The sequence below is a fragment of the Bombina bombina genome, chromosome 4 (assembly GCF_027579735.1).
Source record: "Bombina bombina isolate aBomBom1 chromosome 4, aBomBom1.pri, whole genome shotgun sequence".
NCBI lineage: Eukaryota > Metazoa > Chordata > Amphibia > Anura > Bombinatoridae > Bombina > Bombina bombina.
The window spans coordinates 610,174,103-610,194,742 of record NC_069502.1 but is presented as its reverse complement, the minus strand read 5'-3'; the positions used below and the strand labels follow the sequence as shown (position 1 = coordinate 610,194,742).

General features: G+C 37.6%; 1 protein-coding gene across 1 annotated transcript in view; it reads left to right on the top strand.

The window, feature by feature from the left end:
* The window catches only part of OSTM1 (osteoclastogenesis associated transmembrane protein 1), a 59,467-nt gene that overhangs the window by 30,260 nt on the left and 8,567 nt on the right, over nucleotides 1–20,640 (top strand). Inside the window, exon 5 of the mRNA XM_053710607.1 lies at nucleotides 18,050–18,215. Coding sequence (XP_053566582.1) covers nucleotides 18,050–18,215 — 166 coding nt within the window. The remainder of the gene's footprint in view (nucleotides 1–18,049; nucleotides 18,216–20,640) is intronic.

The following is a 20,640-nucleotide window of genomic DNA, read 5'->3' as shown; positions in this document are numbered from 1 at the left end:
GATTTGGGGCAGACGTAAAGAACATACAGGGAGTGGCTTCGACTGTACTATTTAGTATCTGTCATCTGTTAGTCGTTAGCAGTGAAATCTTTTTTGCTGACCAGAAACTACATGGGTTTATATTAAGTGCTGCAATTTATGTTTATGGTTTTCTACTAGTTCCTATCTGGCTTGTGCAACATATATTTCTCCTTGTTTTCCAGTTTGCTACTTGTACCAGAATACTATTGTTTGAGAAGCGGATTGCACTGTGATTCACTGTTTCATAATTGCTGGTTTGAATTCTTGCAATAGGCTAAACATAATTACTGCAACTATAGCAACTCTTAGTGATTATAATGTAAAATAGTAGACCCTGCTGCCTGAATCAAAGGTACCAGGTCTAAATCTAGAAGGTACAGGCCACTAAGGAGAACGAAGAGCTGCTGTTCTCTTTGTACGTACATCTACCCACAGGCACGGTCACTTAACTCACTCAGATCACTGTCCACTATCTTTATTGCTTTCCTATTTTTTTTAACTACACGTCAGGATTACATATATTTATTTACACGGGGTCTTTCCCCTCTAAAAATCACGATTTGTCACTTTTTTTAGCCCCTTTTTTTTTTTTGTTCTGCTTCCCCTCCCCCACTATCACGAGAAATTGATGGAAAGATTTCTCCTCCCACACAGCACATCTCCTCAGACCATGCCTCCTAAAATTAAGGATAGAAGGCCGCGTACATCTGACATTATGACTGAAAACACTAACGAAGGACTAAATCAGAAGACAGACTTGCAACCACTAATCACCCAACTTAGTGACCTCTTTCTACCCCAATTTGAATGTCTTAAAACTCAAATATCTAGTCTATCGTCAGAACTAAAATTATTTGCTAACAGACTTACAGAAGAAGAAGATAGAATTTCAGCAGTGGAAGATATATCCAATAATCAGTCTCAAAAAATTTTAGAATTAGAAAAGAAAAACATGACTTTGACTGCCAGGATAGATGACCTTGAAGACCGCTCAAGGCGGAATAACTTAAAAATCATAGGGGTTCCTGAGTCAGATCAATTTAAAGACTTGCTACATTTTGCCACAACAATACTTCCCCAAGCCTTAGGTGCAGAACATGTTCAGCTACCAATAGCGGTAGAAAGGGCGCATAGACTGGGACCTCCTAGAAGTAGAGCCAATGGAAAAAATATTCATAGACCAATTCTGGTAAAAAATTTAAATTTCCAAGATAAGATAAACATTCTCAGTCTATATAGGAAAGCAGATAATTTTCACCTAGGAGAAAATAGAATTTTACTGTTTCAAGATTACTCTACTGATACTGCTTTCAGGAGAAAAGAAATGGCCCCTTTCTGCACCAAGCTGATACAAGAAGGCTTTTTAGCAAAATTACTGTACCCTGCAAGGATTATCATAGAAGAGAAGGAAGGCATAGTCAGATTAGACAATGTAGAAGAAGCCAAAGTTTATTTTAAAGAACATAAGCTAACACTTACATGAGTTCTGAGACAGTTATAAAAGGTAATTTGTAAGAGCCTGCTAGGTAGTGTGGCAATACATTCTCTTAAAATGGAAAAATTGTATAAGGAAAGAGAGATAAGAATGTCATTTATTAACTGGATTCGTAGGCTGCAATTGCGGCCAAAAGTGCATCTTGCTTCGGTTGATAAGGTTTTGTTGTATATGTGTTTTGTTTGGATGATATTTTTCCTTTTGGGTATATATTTATTTATTTATTTATTTATTTTTTCTCTTTCTCCTCCACCCTCCTGTTCTTGCTCTCCCCCCTACTCCCCTCTAGATATGTATGATATATTATACGGATGAAAGGTAATATTAGACTGCTTTCCTGGAATGTGGGTGGCATCACCTCCCCAATCAAGAGGAAAATAATAATTAGACAGCTGGGTAAACATAATCCTGATATAGCTTTAATACAAGAAACACACTTAAAGCAGGAGGAAGTTGTTAAGCTTAAAAGTAAATGGGTTGGGGAGGTGATTGCCACCCCTTGCTCTCGAAGGAAAAAAGGAGTAGCTTTCTTGATAAACAAAAATTTAACATATAATATCATAAAAATAACTCTAGATCCTGATGAGAGATGGGTGCTCTTGGAGATTCAGGTGGACGGCTTTAAGGTGGTGATCTGTAACGTGTACGGCCCTAATAAAACAGACCCCACCTTTTGGAATAGTTTAGTATTTATGTTAACCAATTATCTGGATCAAAATATAATCTTAGCGGGTGATTTTAATTTAATACCAACAGAAACTTTAGACAAATTTAGCCCTAGGTATTCCACTTTCTCTAATCAGAAGGCTAAAATATTTAAGCAAATATGCAAAAATCTGAAACTACACGATATCTGGCGATTACAATACCCAGATACGAGGTCCTTCACCTGTGATTCAAAAGCTTATGGTTCTTTTTCTCGAATAGATTTTTTCTTGTTATCTAGTTCATTGATTAAATTAGAAATTCAAACAAAGATATTTGATATTTTGATCTCTGATCATGCAATTATTTCTTTAGATATACATGTACAACCTTTTCAGAGAAATGAAAGAAATAATTTTTTCTTTCCAAAATTTTTAGCAAACAATTTAGAATTTAACAACTGGTTAAAACATAAATGGAGAGAATTTGCGTATCTAAATAGGTTATATAGGGAAAAAATAGAAATATTTTGGGAAGCCGCAAAGGCTTGTTTAAGAGGAGATATTAAAGCATATATGATCTAAAAAAAAAAGAAGTTGCAGATGAGGGAAACTCAGTTATCCAAACAAGTTCAGAACGCATATAGTAAATATATAAGCAATCCCTCTAGGAGACTAAGAGATAAATATAAAGGGGCTAAAACAGAAAGGGATATCTTTATTAAACAGAAGGTCGCTTGGGAAGAATTAAAGATAAGTGCTAAATACAAAGGCCAATATGGGAAGTCAGCTAAGTTCTTATCCAGGTTGGACAAAGCCAGGAAAAAATCTAATATAATAGAAGCTATTAATGACGGGACAGATAGAGTTACTGACCAAGCCAAAATTAAAAGCGTTTTTTTAGAATATTATCAAAAGTTATATTCGGCTAAAGAAATCAACACTGATAATAAGACAAATTTTTGGCATAAAATCACGCTCCCTAAGATCACGCAAGAAATGGTTAATGACCTAAATAGGCCAATAACTAGAGAGGAAGTATTGGAAGCTATTAAAAATGCCAAGTCTAATAAAGCCCCTGGTCCGGACCAGATACCTGCTGAAATGTACAAAATACTTAAAATAGAGCTAGTCGATGTTCTAGTACAATTGTTTAATGGATATTTCATTGATGGCAAAAATATGTCAAAATATTTTTCTGAGTCTACTATATCACTGATATTGAAAAAAGGGAAATGTACATTAGATCCTAAGTCATACAGACCTATCTCATTGCTTAATGTAGACTATAAGCTATTAACTCATATTATTGCCAATCGATTGAAACCATGTCTAGACTCCATTATACACCTTGATCAGTCGGGCTTTATGCACCAGAGATCCTCAACTAAAAATATACGGAAGGTAGCTTTAGTACTAGAATATTTCCGGAATAAACTCTCTGAAAAAATAACAATTAAGCAGGATCTTGCGTTAATCACAATCGATGCTGAAAAGGCGTTCGATGCCATAATCTGGGACCATCTGGTCTCTGCATTAAACCAATTTGGCTTTACAGGGCACTTTCTTCAATTCATCAAAATTATATACAACCATCCGAGGTCCAACATACTAATAAATGGTAGCTATACTGCGAATCTAACATTATACAGGGGGACGAGGCAAGGATGCCCACTCTCCCCTTTATTATTTAATGTGGCTATAGAGCCGCTTGCTATAATGTTACGTCAAGATTTACAAGGAATCGGGTTTGGGGAACAAAAATTAGTACTATCCTTATATGCAGATGACTTGCTACTATTTGTTAAAAATACTAAGAAAAATATACCTCAGGCCCTAAATATTATTGATGTGTTTAGTTCCTTTTCGGGCTATAAAATCAATGCCAATAAATCTGAAATTTTATGGATACATAAAAATAAAAATAGCCTACAAGAACACCCTTTTCTAGAGTCCCCTAGTATTAAATATTTAGGAATATATTTTCATGCTGATCAAAAACAATGGTACAGATTAAATTACACTGCTTTTTTTAAAAAAGCAACAGAAAAATTACAACGATGGAGTACCTTCCCCATCTCTCTTTCTGCTAAAGTAATGATCATTAAATCTATTCTATTCCCACAATTGATGTATATTATGCAAAATATTCCACTGTTTATATTGAGTCAAGATATTAAAGGTTTTAATGTAGAGTGTGCCAAATTCCTTTGGAACAATAAAAGACACATGCTTTCTATAGCAAAATTAACACCTAGATTAGATGAAGGAGGTCTATCTTTTCCAGATATCAAAAAGTATAATATCGCTACTTTAGCCCGTTTTGCAGTTGATTGGCTAACAGAAGCCAACCATCTCACACTCCTATCAATGGAGGAATACTTGACTGCACCATTTTCACTGAAAGCCCTGTTACATTGTCCATCATCACAATTACCAAGCCATATTAAAAATATAAAGACATTATTTATTACTATTGAGGCATGGCAAAAACTTAATATAATGTTTAAAGTTAATTTTGAGATCTCTCCATTTCTTCCGATACGAGGTAACCCAAAATTTATCCCTGGTCTATGCCATGAAATTTATAAGAATTGGATGCAAAAAGGTTTGCTTTATGTACATCAATGTCTAAATAATATGTCCCAAATAAGAACTTTTGAGGACATTGCTGGAGAATTTTGCCTTCCTAATAAGAATTTTTTTGCTTACCTTCAGGTCAGACATTTTATAACAGGAATTAAAAAACCAAATTCAGATAGGATCGGATGGGGGGAAATCGAAAAATATATAACAAGCTATAAGTCAGGTAAACATAGTATAGCTCTGTTATATAAAATCATGCTGGCAAAGCAGGGCCAACTGCTAAGGGATAACCTAATCCAGAATTGGAATCCTTACTTTACGGACATCTCACCAGAAACTTTGATTGCAAGTTTCAAATGGGTCCAGGGAGTGATTATCTCTACAGTTTGGAAAGAATCACACATAAAATTACTTAACAATGCGTACCTGACACCCTGGAAAATAGCCAAATGGTATACGAACTCTGTAGATAAGTGTCCAAGATGTAATAACTCACGTCCAGATATAATTCACTGTTTCTGGAATTGCCCTAAAATAATTCAGTTTTGGAGTAAAGTAGAATTCTGGCTTAACAAGGTATTAGACTTTAGATTAAAAATTCACTCTAAACATATTTTTTTTCTTTTTAATACAGAGCAGAACAGAGCTAATACCAATCTTATTAATACTGTAATTATGCTTGGTCGTAACCTCATATTAAAAGACTGGAAGAATAAAAAAGCCCCTACACTGCCCTGTTTTATAAATTCCATATACGCCCAGATAATCTTTGAACAAATGAATATACCCCCCCAAGAGGAGAAAAAGATCAAAGATTTCTTTCTGAAATGGCTAAGAGTTATCTTAACTTATCCACTGGCTATTCAATTTCTCCTTATTCGTAATTTCCGTAGAACGGAATTTTTTGAGACTCTGATTCTGTCAAATGTCTTTCCAACTGAATGGTATTGACTTGCAATGTAGACAGAGGAGGAAAGGGAAATAAATAACCAATTTCATGCTTAATCTAAGCATAAACAAATATAAGAAGTTACTGCAGGGTTTTGGTGGGGGTGAGGAGATGGGGAGTGAGAGGAGAGGGGATTCTTCTTCCTTTTTTTTTTTTTTTTTTTCTCTTCTCTGTTGTAGTGATACAAAGAGAAGGTGAATTAAACTGCAAATCTGGTAACGAGACTTAAAGTGTAGTTGCTGTATAAATTTGCAAGGTATTAAGGAAGGTAACTATGTATGCCTGTGCTGACGAATACATAGAATAAAAAAGTGCTGTCCAGAGTACTGAAACCAAAAAAAAACCTTAGATGCCTTCTTTTTCAAATAATGATAGCAAGAGAACGAAGAAAAATTGATAATAGGAGTAAATTAGAAAGTTGCTTAAAATTGCATGCTCTTTCTGAATTACAAATGAAAAAAATTGGGTTCAGTGTCCCTTTAATGAAAAATTTTCAATTGTGATTTTCAATATTGGTAATGAGAATGTTGAGCATTTCTTTCATGTAATTGGCAAGAGAGTACATGAGCTAGTGACATATGGGATATACAATCCTACAAGGAGGGGCAAAGTTTCCCAAACCTCAAAATGCCTATAAATACACCCCTCACCACACCCACAATTCAATTTTACAAACTTTGCCTCCTATGGAGGTGGTGAAGTAAGTTTGTGCTTGTTTTTTTTATTATTTCTTCTATGATAAGCGCTTCTAAGCATTCTGAAGCCCAATTCCTCTGAGTACAGTGTTTGTCAGAGGGATGTGAAAATAGTATCGCATATTGTTTTTATGGTTTTCCTCACGGGAAATATTTTCAAGGGTTCTCTGTTATCGGTCGTAGGGATTCATCTCCTACCTCCCTTTTCAGATCGACGATATACTCTTGTATACCATTACCTCTGCTGATGATTTTCAGTACTGGTTTGGCTATCTGCTATATGTGGATGGGTGTCTTTCGGTAAGTATGTATCATTATTTAAGACACTCTCAGCTATGGTTTGGCGCTTTATGTATTAATAATTTTTCTTTAAAATATATGTATTTTACTTATATTTTTTCCATGAGTCAGGTCTATGTATATTTCCCTTTGCAGTCTAAACAGTTTCAGTATAGGAATCATGTTTGGGAAGTTTATTTAAACTTTTTTTCTTACCTGGGGTTCAGTCTTTTTCTAATTTGACTTTCATTTTTTCGCGGGCAAATCTAGGCTCGCGAAGGTGCAAAATGCTGTTTTTTATTGTGTCATTCTTGTGACTTTGTAGACGCTAGTTGTTTTGGCACAAAATCGCGTTTGTTATGACGCGAGTTGTGTAATTTCCTGGTGTTTTGCACCAAATTTTTTTAGCTTCTTTTGCATATTGCGTCAGTCTTGGGGCCAAATGTTAGTTATTTTGCCCCTCTGTTGCTCGCTGTTTTCCTGAACATTGAAAGCTATTATGCCTGCTTTTGTTTTTCTCTACTGAAACTGTTACATTGTGGAAATTTAATGTTTTGCCTAATGTTTTTATTTTTCTGTTACATTTTGCGAGATGTCTCATTCTGATCCTGACTCTGTTACTGTAGAAACTATGATGCCCTGGAACACAATTGTTGTGGTTTCTTCAGCTCAATTATGTGGCATTTATTTATCTTGTTTTATGCTAGCAATGTTTCTACATGTACAATAACATTTACTGTTTTTTACATATTCAGTTCATGTACTTGATTTCATCTGCAAACATCACATGTTGTTGCTTATATCATAAAAGGTTATGAGATTTAATTTTGTTCTGACCGACAGCATATTTAAGTTTATTCTACTGAGGAAAGTTTCTTTGGCTCAAAGGATACTGTATCAGACAGTTTGTTAAAAATTCTCCTTATTTTCCTTTTGAACATTTTTTGTTATTTGTTAAGGAACATTTTCTGTTTATAGCTTTTAGGAGTCTAGTCCTAATAACTATGTTAATAATCCTTTTTAAATCTGGATTTTAACTTTTTGCTTTTGAGTTTTTTTCCTATTTAATATACTATCTGTATTATATTCTAGAGAATAGTTATTCTGATTTCCTCTTGGGACTGTACTACTATTTCTATGGAAATTGGTACTTGTTTTCAGGATTCTTTAGAATTTTAATATAACCTTAGTAGAGCATATTCACGTACTGTTTATCTTTATCTGTGGCTGACATTCTCTCATCCTTTGTTGAACAGTTAGCATAAGCAGTTTCAGATTAAGTATATAACTTTGTTTATTTACTTTAGATATATACATTTAATTATGTTTACTATATCTATTATTAGGATTTCAAATATATTTTATTATCTCTCTCTTGTTAGGATAATAATTTATTTGTTTTGTTTTTTTCTGCCCTACTTTTAGTCCGGTATTGTAGATCAGTTGGTGAATGTCCTGACTACAAACAAGGATCATAGATTCATTTCCTGGCAGGGTTATACAGCTCTTTGGCCTTTATTTGGGCAATAATTACTGTTTTTATCAGCTGCTAATTTGGTTAACTCCAAGTGTAAGCACTGAAGAAGCGTTTTTTTTTTTTTTGTATCCTCCTGGGAGAAAAAAACGCTTTATAATTATTAGTTATTAGACTGCATGAAGGTGCGGTTCTCAAACCAGTCCTTATGGTGGGGGGCAGATTAAATTGTTTTTGGATTAACTCAGTCCAAAGTCTATATTAATTTTAGGATTTGAATAGATTTTTAGAATGAGACCTTCTATGGGAAGAATCTTTCTTTCTCAGTACACTCTGTGAATTTTTTTCAGGAGTTATTATGCCAGTTCTTTTTGCAGGAACAGGATTGGGGTTGCTATTCAATTCTATTCTTTGTCCCTAAGAAGAAAGGTTTATTCAGTCCATTCTTGGATATGAAAACTTTTATATTGTTTTGTTAGAGTCTTAACTTTTAAGTTGGCGATTATAAGGACTATTATGCCTTTTTGTTAAGGTCATTTCATGTCCACTACATTTTTCAGGATGTTTATCTTCATATCTTAGCTCATTCAGACCACTTGTGGATTCTGAGTTTTTCTTTTAAGCTTTACCAATTTGTCGCTTTTCCATTTTGGTTTAGTGACAACTTTATGAATCTTTTCAAAGGTTCTTGATGCCCTTCTTTCTGTCTTCAGACAGTAGGGTATTGTGGTGCTTCTTTATTTGGATGGTATCTTGGTATTAGCATAAACTTTTCTTTTATTAAAGCCGGACATATAGCTCAGCATGCTAATGCACTGTGGCTGAGCTCTGTAGCAACCTGAGGGTTGCAGGTTCGATTCCCGGCGAGGTCCATTTAGCCTTTCATCCTTTCCGAGGTTGATTAAATGAGCAGCGTCTTGAGTCCCTTACGGGTGATTAGAGGCTCTTTACAAGTACCCAATACATACATATGAAAGAGCAGTATTCAAATATATTGACTTTTCTTTTTGTGGAATCCCTCATGAATCAATTAAGTTTTGTTTCTTCAAGACATGGTTAGAGGATTTAATTTACCTAAAAGTTTTGTGATTCCTCAGACAAGGGTCACTTCATTTGGGGGTTTTAGATGGATTCTGTGTTCATGTTTTTGTCTTTATCAGACATACAGTAAGTCAATAGTAAGTGGCGTTAGCCTATCTAACTTACAGTCTAGAACATTTCTTTCAGTGGCTATATGCATGGAAGTTTTTGGTCTCATAACTGCAGCATCTGGCGTGGTTCCCTTTGCTCCTTTTTTCATCTGAGATCTCTTTTTGCTTTGCATACTGAATCAATGATACAGGGATGGTTTTTAGATATCACAGTTGATATTTTTAAATCCTAACACTACTCTCTCTGTTTTTGATGATTAGTCTATCATCATTTTATACAGGGGGCCTCCTTTTGTTCGTCCTACCTGGACTGTATTCTTAATGGATACAAGTCTTACAGGTTGGGGAGCTGTCTGAGGGTCTTTTGACAGCACACAGGGTTTGGAAACTTCAAGAGGCGAGGTTTCCAATCGATATTTTAGAACTCTGTGCTATTTTTTCAGAGCTCTTTCAGGCCTGGCCTCTTTTTAGGAGATAACTTTTAATTTTTTTATTTCAGACAGACAATTTCACAAATGTGGCATATGTCAATCAACAATAGGGACTCGTAGTTCCTTAGCAATTAAGAAGTATCTTGAATACATTCTTAGATGGAATTCCTCTCCTGTCTATTTTCTACAATTTTAGACATTTAAGAGGTGGATTATCTCAATTTCCCAGGTACCTTTTCAGGTTCAGGGTTCCTCAGGTGGAGATGGTGGATGCATTAGCAGTGTCTTGGTTTTGCAACCTGTCTACATCTTTCCGCCTCTGTTTTTCTTTTGCAAGATGTACCGAGTCCACGGATTCATCCTAACTTGTGGGATATTGTCCTTCCTGACAGGAAGTAGCAAAGAGAGCACCACAGCAGAGCTGTCTATATAGCTCCCCCCTTAACTCCACCCCCCATTCTCTTTGCTGGCTCTAAGCAGGAAGGGTAAAGAGAAGAGGTGTTAAACTGTTAGTTTTATTTTATCTTCAATCAAGTGTTTGTTATTTTTAAATGGTACCGGTGTTGTACTATTTACTCTCAGGCAGGACATAGATGAAGATTTCTGCCTGGAGGATGATGATCTTAGTATTTGTAACTAAGGTCCACTGCTGTTCCCACAGAAGCTGAGGAGTACAGGAAAACTTCAATGTGAGGAACGGTTTCTGGCTATACAGCAATGAGGTATGTTCAGTCATATTTTCTGCAGAGACTGTGTTAACTCAGAAAGGCTGACAGTTTCCCCATTAGGGGAAGGGTAAGCAGTAATCCTAGTGTTATTAGAGGTTTTTACTAGCTTGCATAAAGGGTTAATTTTTTTGTGGGTACTCAGTTTGTTATGTGAATTTGGGACAAACGTTTTTGTGTCTGGGAGTAACGTTTTCTGTTTTATGGGACATTTGCTTGAGGGTTCTTTGGGGTTGTTTATAACCCACATGGCTTTCAGGCAGGGTTTGTTTGTTTTGTGTAGGCCCCAGCAACATCAAGTGAGGTGGGCGGGGCCTACATTTACAAGCAGCAAGCAACTTCTCCTGAGGTCCTGAGAGTCTTCTGAGGGACTAATTGAAGCTTTAAACCCCATATTATTGCTTCCTAAGGACAGGTAGGGCCACAGCAGAGCTGTGGCAAGGTGCTTTAGGGGGTTTTAACTGGTTTTAGACACTTATCAATCAGTTTTTTTCATTTGGGGGTCTATTGCTTTTTTACTTGTGGTGCAATCCTTCTAAAGCTTAGTGGGTACACTGTTAAAATTTCAGAATTTTTGAAGCAATTTTAACCTGTTTTGCAGTTTGTGTATGCTTTTTTTTTCTCTTAAAGGTACAGTACCGTTTTTGCAAATTGTGTTTTTTTTCATTAAATAAAGTGTTTTACAAGCTTGCTTGCTTGCTTCATTACTAGCCTGTTAAACATGTCTGACACTGAGGAAACTCATTGTTCAATTTGTTTAGAAGCCATTGTGGAACCCCCTCTAAGAATGTGTCCCAATTGTACTGATATGTCTATAAATTGCAAACAGCATATTTTGACTTATAAGAATTTGGCATTAAATGATTCTCAGACAGAAGTAAATCAGGTTTCGCCATCTAGTTCTCCCCAAGTGTCACAACCAGTTACGCCCGCACAAGCGACGCCAAGTACTTCTAGTGCGTCTAATTCTTTCACCTTGCAATATATGGCTTCAGTTATGAATTCCACCCTCAGAGGTTTTATCTAAACTGCCAGGGTTGCAAGGGAAGCGCAGTAGCTTTGGGTTAAAAACAAATGCTGAGCCTTCTGACGCTTTAGTAGCCGTATCCGATATTCCCTCACAATGTTCTGAGGTAGGGATGAGGGATTTGCTGTCTGAGGGAGAGATTTCTGATTCAGGAAAGATGTTCAGATATGACGGCATTTAAATTTAAGCTAGAGCACCTCCGTTTATTGCTCAGGGAGGTTTTAGCTACTCTGGATGATTGTGACCCTATTGTTGATCCAGAGAAATTGTGTAAAATGGACAAATATTTAGAGGTTCCTGTTTACACTGATGTTTTTCCGGTCCCTAAGAGGATTTCGGACATTGTTACTAAGGAGTGGGATAGACCAGGTATTCCGTTCGCTCCCCCTCCTGTTTTTAAGAAAATTTTCCCCATTTCTGACACCATAAAGGACTCATGGCAGACGGTCCCTAAGGTGGAGGGAGCTATTTCTACTCTGGCTAAGCGTACAACTATACCTATTGAAGACAGTTGTGCTTTCATTGATCCTATGGATAAAAAGTTAGAGGGTCTCCTAAAGAAAATTTTTGTTCATCAGGGTTTTCTTCTTCAACCTATAGCGTGCATTGTTCCGGTAACCACTGCAGCTGCTTTTTGGCTTGAGGCTCTAGAAGAGGCTCTTCAGATGGAGACCCCACTAGATGATATTTTGGACAGAATTAAGGCCCTTAAGTTGGCTAATTCTTTTATTACAGACGCCGCTTTTCATCTTGCTAAGTTAGCGGCAAAGAATTCAGGTTTTGCCATTTTAGCGCAAAGAGCATTATGGCTTAAGTCCTGGTCAGCTGATGTGTCATCTAAATCTAAGCTTTTGACCATCCCTTTCAAAGGTAAGACCCTATTCGGGCCTGCACTGAAAGAGATCATTTCAGACATCACTGGAGGGAAGGGTCATTTGATAAGTCAAATAAGACAAGGACCAAACAAAATAATTTCCGTTCCTTTCGAAACTTCAAGGGTGGTCCCGCTTCCTCTTCCCCTGCTGCAAAGCAAGAGGGGAACTTTGCTCAATCCAAGCCAACCTGGAGACCTAACCAGGCTTGGAACAAGGGTAAACAGGCCAAAAAGCCTGCTGCTGCCACTAAGACAGCATGAAGGGGTAGCCCCCGATCCGGGACCGGATCAAGTAGGTTGCAGACTTTCTCTCTTTGCTCAGGCCTGGGCAAGAGACGTTCAGGACTCCTGGGCCGTAGAAATTGTAACCCAGGGATATCTCCTAGATTTCAAAGATTCTCCTCCAAGGGGGAGGTTCCATCTTTCTCAATTGTCTGTAAACCAGACAAAAAGAGAGGCGTTCTTTCGCTGTGTAGAAGACCTTTTTCCCATGGGAGGGATCTGCCCAGTTCCGAAAACAGAACAGAGGCAAGGTTTCTACTCCAATCTGTTTGTGGTTCCCAAAAAAGAGGGAACCTTCAGACCAATTCTTGATCTCAAGATCCTAAACCAATTCCTCAGAGTTCCATCCTTCAAGATGGAGACCATTCGGACTATTTTACCAATGATCCAGGAGGGTCAATATATGACTACCGTGAATCTAAAGGATGCGTATCTACACATTCCTATCCACAAAGATCATCACCAGTTCCTCAGGTTTGCCTTTCTGGACAGGCATTACCAGTTTGTGGCTCTTCCCTTCAGGTTGGCCACGGCGCCAAGAATCTTCACAAAGGTGCTAGGGTCCCTTCTGGCGGTCCTAAGGCCGAGGGGCATAGCAGTGGCGCTTTATGTAGACGACATCTTAATTCAAGCGTCGACTTTCCAACTTGCCAAGTCTCACACGGACTTAGTTTTGGCCTTTCTAAGATCTCATGGGTGGAAGGTGAACGTGAAAAAGAGTTCTCTTATTCCTCTCACAAGAGTTCCATTCCTGGGAACTCTGATAGATTCGGTGGACATGAAAATATTTCTGACGGAGGTCAGGAAATCAAAGATTTTAACCACCTGCCGAGCTCTTCATTCCATTCCTCGGCCGTCAGTGGCTCAGTGTATGGAGGTAATCGGACTTATGGTAGCGGCAATGGACATAGTTCTGTTTGCTCTCTTGCTTCTCAGACCACTGCAACTATGCATGCTCAAACAGTGGAATGGGGATTATGCAGATTTATCTCCTTAGATAAATCTGGATCAAGAGACCAGAGACTCTCTTCTTTGGTGGTTGTCACAGGATCACCTGTCCAGGGGAATGTGTTTCCGCAGGCCAGTGTGGGTTATTGTGACGATGGACGCCAGCCTATTGGGCTGGGGCGCAGTCTGGAATTCCCTGAAAGCACAGGGTTTGTGGACTCAGGAGGAGGCCCTCCTACCGATAAATATTCTGGAATTAAGAGCGATATTCAATGCTCTTCAGGCATGGCCTCAGCTGGCTTCGGCCGTATTCATCAGGTTTCAGTCGGACAACATCACGACTGTAGCTTATATCAATCATCAGGGGGGAACAAGGAGTTCCTTGGCGATGATAGAAGTTTCCAGGATAATCCGATGGGCAGAGACTCACTCTTGCCATCTATCAGCGATCTATATCCCAGGGGTGGAGAACTGGGAGGCAGATTTTCTAAGTTGTCAGACTTTTCATCCGGGGGAGTGGGAGCTCCATCCGGAGGTGTTTACTCAATTGGTTCATCAATGGGGCACACCAGAATTGGATCTGATGGCGTCTCGTCAGAACGCCAAACTTCCTTGTTATGGATCCAGGTCAAGGGATCCTCAGGCAGTACTGATAGATGCTCTAGCAGTACCCTGGTCGTTCAACCTGGCTTATGTGTTTCCACCATTCCCTCTCCTTCCGCGTCTGATTGCCAGAATCAAACAGGAGAGAGTTTCGGTGATTGTGGCCACGCAGGACTTGGTATGCAGACCTGGTGGACATGTCATCTCTGCCACCATGGACTCTGCCACTGAGACGGGACCTTTTGATTCAAGGTCCATTCAAGCATCCAAATCTAATTTCTCTGCAACTGACTGCTTGGAGATTGAACGCTTGATTTTATCAAAGCGGGGTTTCTCTGAGTCGGTCATAGATACCTTGATTCAGGCTCGAAAGCCTGTCACCAGGAAGATCTATCATAAGATATGGCGTAAATATCTTTTTTGGTGTGAATCCAAAGGCTACTAATGGAGTAAGATCAGGATTCCTAGGATTTTGTATTTTCTCCAAGAAGGATTGGAGAAAGGATTGTCCGCTAGTTCCTTAAAGGGACAGATATCTGCTTTGTCTATTCTGTTGCACAAGCGTCTGGCAGATGTCCCAGACGTTTGGGCTTTTTGTCAGGCTTTAGTTAGAATTAAGCCTGTGTTTAAACCTGTTGCTCTGCCATGGAGTCTCAATTTAGTTCTTAAAGTTCTTCAGGGGGTTCCGTTTAAACCCATGCATTCCATAGATATTAAGCTTCTATCTTGGAAAGTTCTGTTTCTAGTTGCTATCTCTTCAGCTCGAAGAGTTTCTGAACTATCTGCATTACAATGTGACTCGCCTTATCTTGTTTTCCATGCTGATAAGGTGGTTTTGCGTACCAAACCTGGGTTCCTCCCTAAGGTTGTTTCTAACAGGAATATCAATCAGGAAATTGTTGTTCCTTCTCTGTGTCCTAATCCTTCTTCTAAGAAGGACCGTCTGTTGCACAACTTGGACGTGGTTCGTGCCTTGAAGTTTTATTTGCAGGCAACCAAAGATTTTCGCCAATCATCTTCTTTGTTTGTTGTCTATGCTGGAAAGCGTAGAGGTCAAAAGGCTACGGCTACCTCTTTTTTTCCTTTTGGCTGAAAAGCATAATCCGTTTGGCTTATGAGACTGCTGGACAGCAGCCTCCTGAAAGAATTACAGCTCACTCCACTAGAGCTGTGGCTTCCACATGGGCTTTTAAAAATGATGCTTCTGTTGAACAGATTTGTAAGGCTGCGACTTGGTCTTCGCTTCATACCTTTTCCAAATTTGACAAATTTGATACTTTTGCTTCTTCGGAGGCTATTTTTGGGAGACAGGTTTTGCAAGCAGTGGTGCCTTCCATTTAGGTTCCTGTCTTGTCCCTCCCTTCATCCGTGTCCTAAAGCTTTGGTATTGGTATCCCACAAGTTAGGATGAATCCGTGGACTCGGTACATCTTGCAAAAAAAAGCAGAATTTATGCTTAGCTGATAAATTTCTTTCTTTTGCGATGTACCGAGTCCACGGCCCGCCCTGTCTATTCAAGACAGATAGTATTTTTTATGTAAACTTCAGTCACCTCTGCACCTTATAGTTTCTCCTTTTCTTCCTTTGCTTTCGGTCGAATGACTGGGGGTGGAGTTAAGGGGGGAGCTATATAGACCGCTCTGCTGTGGTGCTCTCTTTGCTACTTCCTGTCAGGAAGGACAATGTCCCACAAGTTAGGATGAATCCGTGGAAAGAAATTTATCAGGTAAGCATAAATTCTGTTTTTTCTTCCAAAGGTGATGTCCAAGATCATATTGGAACAGTGTTATGTGTTTCTGATAGCATCAGCATGGCCTCACAAGTTTGGTATGTGGATCTTGTTTGGATATTCAGTTGCCATCCTTGGCCGCTTTCTCTTTGGCCAGCCCTCTTTTTATGTTGCAGGCTTATAAGTCTGTTTCAAGGAACACGTTTTATTAGGTTTGGAAAACCTATATTTTATAGTGTTCTTCTCATAAATTCTCTTGGCATTCTTTTAGAATTCCTAGGATTTTACAGTTTTTCAGGATGGTTTGGATAAGTTTCTGCAAATTTTTTGCAGGGACAAATCTCTGTTCTTTCTGTTTTATTTTAAAGAAAGTTTGTTTAACCTTCCTGATATTCACTGTTTTGTTCAGGCTTTGGTTGGTATCAAGCCTGTTCATTTATTAATTTCTCCTTTTTGGATTCTAATTTTGGTTTAAAGATTTTGCAGGCTCTTTTCTTTTGAGCCTATATTTTCTTTGTAGATTATCTACTTTCTTGGAAAGTGTTGTTTCTTTTGACTATCTCGTCTGCTACAAGAGTTTCTGATTTATCAGCACTCTCTTGTAAGTCTCCTTATCTGTTCTTTTTTCTATCTGGATAAGTTGTTTTGTGGACTTCTTTTTTCCTAAGGTTGTGAATTTGAACAACATTTGTAGAGAAATTGTTGTTCCTTCTTTGTGTCCTAATCCTAAAGAATTCTTTGAGAGTTATTTACATCCTTTGGATGTGGTAAGAGCTTTATAATTCTATATCAAGGTTACTAGGATTTCAGAAGACCTCTAGTCTATTTGCTGTTTTTCTGGTTCCAGAAAAAAGATCAAGAAGCATCTGCCATTTCTTTGGCATCCTGATTAAAGCTTTTGTTTTTCAAAGCTTATTTGGAGGCAGAGCAGGCTCCGCCTCAGAGATTTGCAGCTCAGTCGCCATTTTTGGCTTTTTCAGAATTAAGCTTAGGTTGATCAAATTTGCAAATCAACAATTTGGTCTTCTTTGCATACTTTTATTGTTTTTACCATTTTGTTGTATTTGCTTCTTCTGAAGCAGTCTTTGGTAGAAAAAGTTCTTCAGGCAGCTGTTTCAGTTTGATTACACTGCTTTTGATTTAAAGTGAATGTCAATTTTGATACTAAAGTGCCCGGTTTTTAAAAAATCGATTAAAAACAGGGGCACTTTAATTCATCAAAATTTACATTTCACTCCTGTTGAGAAAAAAAAAAGTACCTTTTTAATCTTCACGGCAGCTCCAGCTCTTCCTGGGTCTAAAATGAGGAATCCGGCTTCCTCCAATCACAGCGTTGAATCAGACACAGATTCCCCGGGGGGAAGCCGTGATTGGAGGATGACCCATCCATCATTTCTGACATCAGAAATGGCTTGCGACTACCGGAGGAAGCTGGAGCTGCTGTGAAGATTAAAAGGTAAGGTTTTTTTTTTTCACAACAGGAGTGAAATATAAATTTTGATGAATTAAAGTGCCCCTGTTTTTAATCGAATTTTTAAAAACCAGGCACTTTAGCATCAAAATTGACATTCACTTTAAGTTTTTTGAGAAAAACTTAATTATTGTGTGGATTTTATTTCTCAGTGGAAATAGCTGTTATTTTATCCCCCTCTCTCAAGTGACTCTTCTGTGGTCTTCCACATCTTGGGTATTTCTATCCCATACGTCACTAGCTCATGGACTCTTGCCAATTACATGAAAGAATTCCTAATTTATTTAAGAACTTACCTGATAAATTAATTTCTTTCATATTGGCAAGATTCCATGAGGCCCACCCTTTTTATGGTGGTTATGATTTTTGTATAAAAGCACAATTATTTTTCCAGTTCCTCTCTTTGTATGCTTTTTTTTTAATGCTTATTTTATCACCCCATTATTCGTTAAACTGAATTGTGGGTGTGGTGAGGGGTGTATTTATAGACATTTTGAGGTTTGGGAAAATTTGCCCCCTCCTGGTAGGATTGTATATCCCATACGTCACTAGCTCATGCACTCTTGGCAATATGAAAGAAATTAATTTATCAGGTAAGTTCTTACATAAATTATGTTATCTTGTCTAATTGTGTTCACCACATGACTGTTCACTTGTTCTTGCAGATGAACAGCACCCGCCATCTTTGGAGCACAATGTTCAACTGCACAGTACCTTGTACTGACACCGTTCCAGTTATTGCAGTGTCTGCATTTATTATTTTCCTGCCTGTAGTTTTCTATCTCAGCAGTTTCCTCCATTCCGAGCAAAAGAAACGCAAACTCATTTTACGTAAGTACACATTGGATGAGCAAACATTTAATATGCAGCACTTTTACTGTCTGCAAATTTTGTTTGAGATTTTACACTTTTTTTTTTTTTTTTACATAAATGTATTTAAAAACTGTTTTTTTGTTCCTGAGCCATGAGTTTTAAAGGGACAATAAACATCTTGAGATCTTTAGATACAGTGTTTTGTTTAGTTAGGGGTAGTAAAACAAACTTGCAGTATTCTGTAATTATTTATTTTGCCTCCTTTTTGTGTAATTTAGTGTAGATTTGCTTATTCTCAGAGCTGTAAATGCACATTTCAGACTCCTCAAGGCTAACCCTGCTAATTATCTCTACCTAGTTGGCTTCAGCAAATAACTTAAACAACTTGGTTTATACTAATATAATGTCAGTGGCTAGCCGTGTCTTCTGTGATTTCTGTTGTCCGGCTAAAGAATAAAGACATCTTGTAATTACAAGTGTTTCTTTAAGTGGTCTTGGCATCCTTTGGATCTCCTGATATGATGATTTAATTTAGGTCTTTCACACCGATTCTCTGGGTATATTGCACGTCGAGTCTCGTGCCACATTCTGAGAAACACTAATATTTCTCCAATAAATACACTGTAATAAGTAAATATTTTATTTCTGGATGGATATTTAGTTTTTTCTTATAGCAAAAGTTGTATTTTCAGTGCAATTATATTTAGTACACATGTACATTCAGCAGGTTTGTTGGCTGCTAAAGGCTTTTTTTGGATCCGGATTTCTTCTTTTAAAAGTGCTACTCTCTCTAAGATCTGGATTTGCACAGATCTTAGTGTGTGGTACTTCCACATGAAGAAATCCAGCTCTGAAAAGAACTGAATGCCGCTAGTGGCTGCAACCTTAAGCATTCGGCTGCTAACTAAACTGCTGAATGCACATGCCTAATATTTTGGTCTTTTGATATAATTTTAGCAAAGAGACTCTTGGCATCATCTTAAAGGGACATTGTACTATAAAAACATGTCTAATTCAATATGTTCCCAATGGTCTATTTTATTTGCTAGAGTGTATTGAATTGTTTGAAAACCAATCATTTACCTTTATTTTGTCATTTTGAATAGTTGATTTTGCCATTAAAAATCTGAAGTAGGTGGTTGTGCCCAGCCATAAGTAGCATTTTAATACATACAGTAACTGTGTTTAGACATGTAAAGCATTAGCAGGTCTGCTTTACCTGGTGGGACAGTAAAAAGCCATTAACATGGTCTTGTTACAAATATATTGACATGAGATGCCTTTATTGGCAACAACAAAAAAAGATATATACTCTTTCAAATTAGTGGCCATTTATTAACTCATACACCATCCAGACATGAATTCCCTGTTTCTAAGAAGAGAATCACTTTCCAAAAAAGTCTCCAGTATTCCTCTAGAAATTAAGTAGCTGACGCAAAAATTGTCATTTTTACATTCCTACAACTGTCCTCTCCTCTCGCAGAAAAGTATCCTCTCTCAAATGTAGGCACACATGACCTCCCTTTATATGATCAATAGAAAAATATAGCATTTTTAATCCAACAGGCCTTTGCTTTAAATTAAAAAGAGGGATTGGGATGCTAATAGTGTAATATATAATGCCTTACATCAGTGGCGTATTAAGGTTTTGTGCTGCCCTAGGCACTCAAAATTCTGCTGCCCCCTATCCCCCTCCCCCTAAAAGGTTTTAGGCCTTTTTTAGCTGTGATTTTTTTTTTTTTGGTCAGGGAGTAAAGTGATTTTTTTTATGGCATTTTCAAATCAAATGTTCACACAGTCACAGATACACACAGAGATATTACACATACACACATATACACATATACACAAACACACCTATCGCTGCAATATACAAAAAACAAACACAGATTTCTTGAAACAATTCTTCCCCAAACACAATACTAAGTGCTGGTAGCCAACAGAACTAAAGTCAATAACTAGCTGAATAAAAGGAAGGTTCAGAGCTACCACTAAACTGTAAGCTCCATGGGCAGTCTCTTATGCCCCCTAGAATGTGAGCTCTTTGGGCAAAATCTCCCTTACATACCTGTATAATACTTCTAAAATAACTGTAAGCTTCTTACTAATATAGCCACAAAAAAGTGCTGCCCCCTCCTAATCTGCTTCCCTAGGCTGGTGCCTTGTTTGCCTTGGCCAATATACGCCCCTGCAGTTCCACCACTAGAAAAAGTAAAATCTCTTTCAATAATAAGTCACAGAGGAGATTTTTAAATGGGGCATCAGTGTAACTATCTCACATTCCTACCATTTAAAGGTTTACTAGACTTTCTTTCATAATATATATATTTCATAATATATATATATATATATATATATACACACACACACACACTTTATATACAATATAAAAAAAAAAATTTCGAAAAGGGAAGAAAACTGATTTTATTTTATTTTTTGCAGC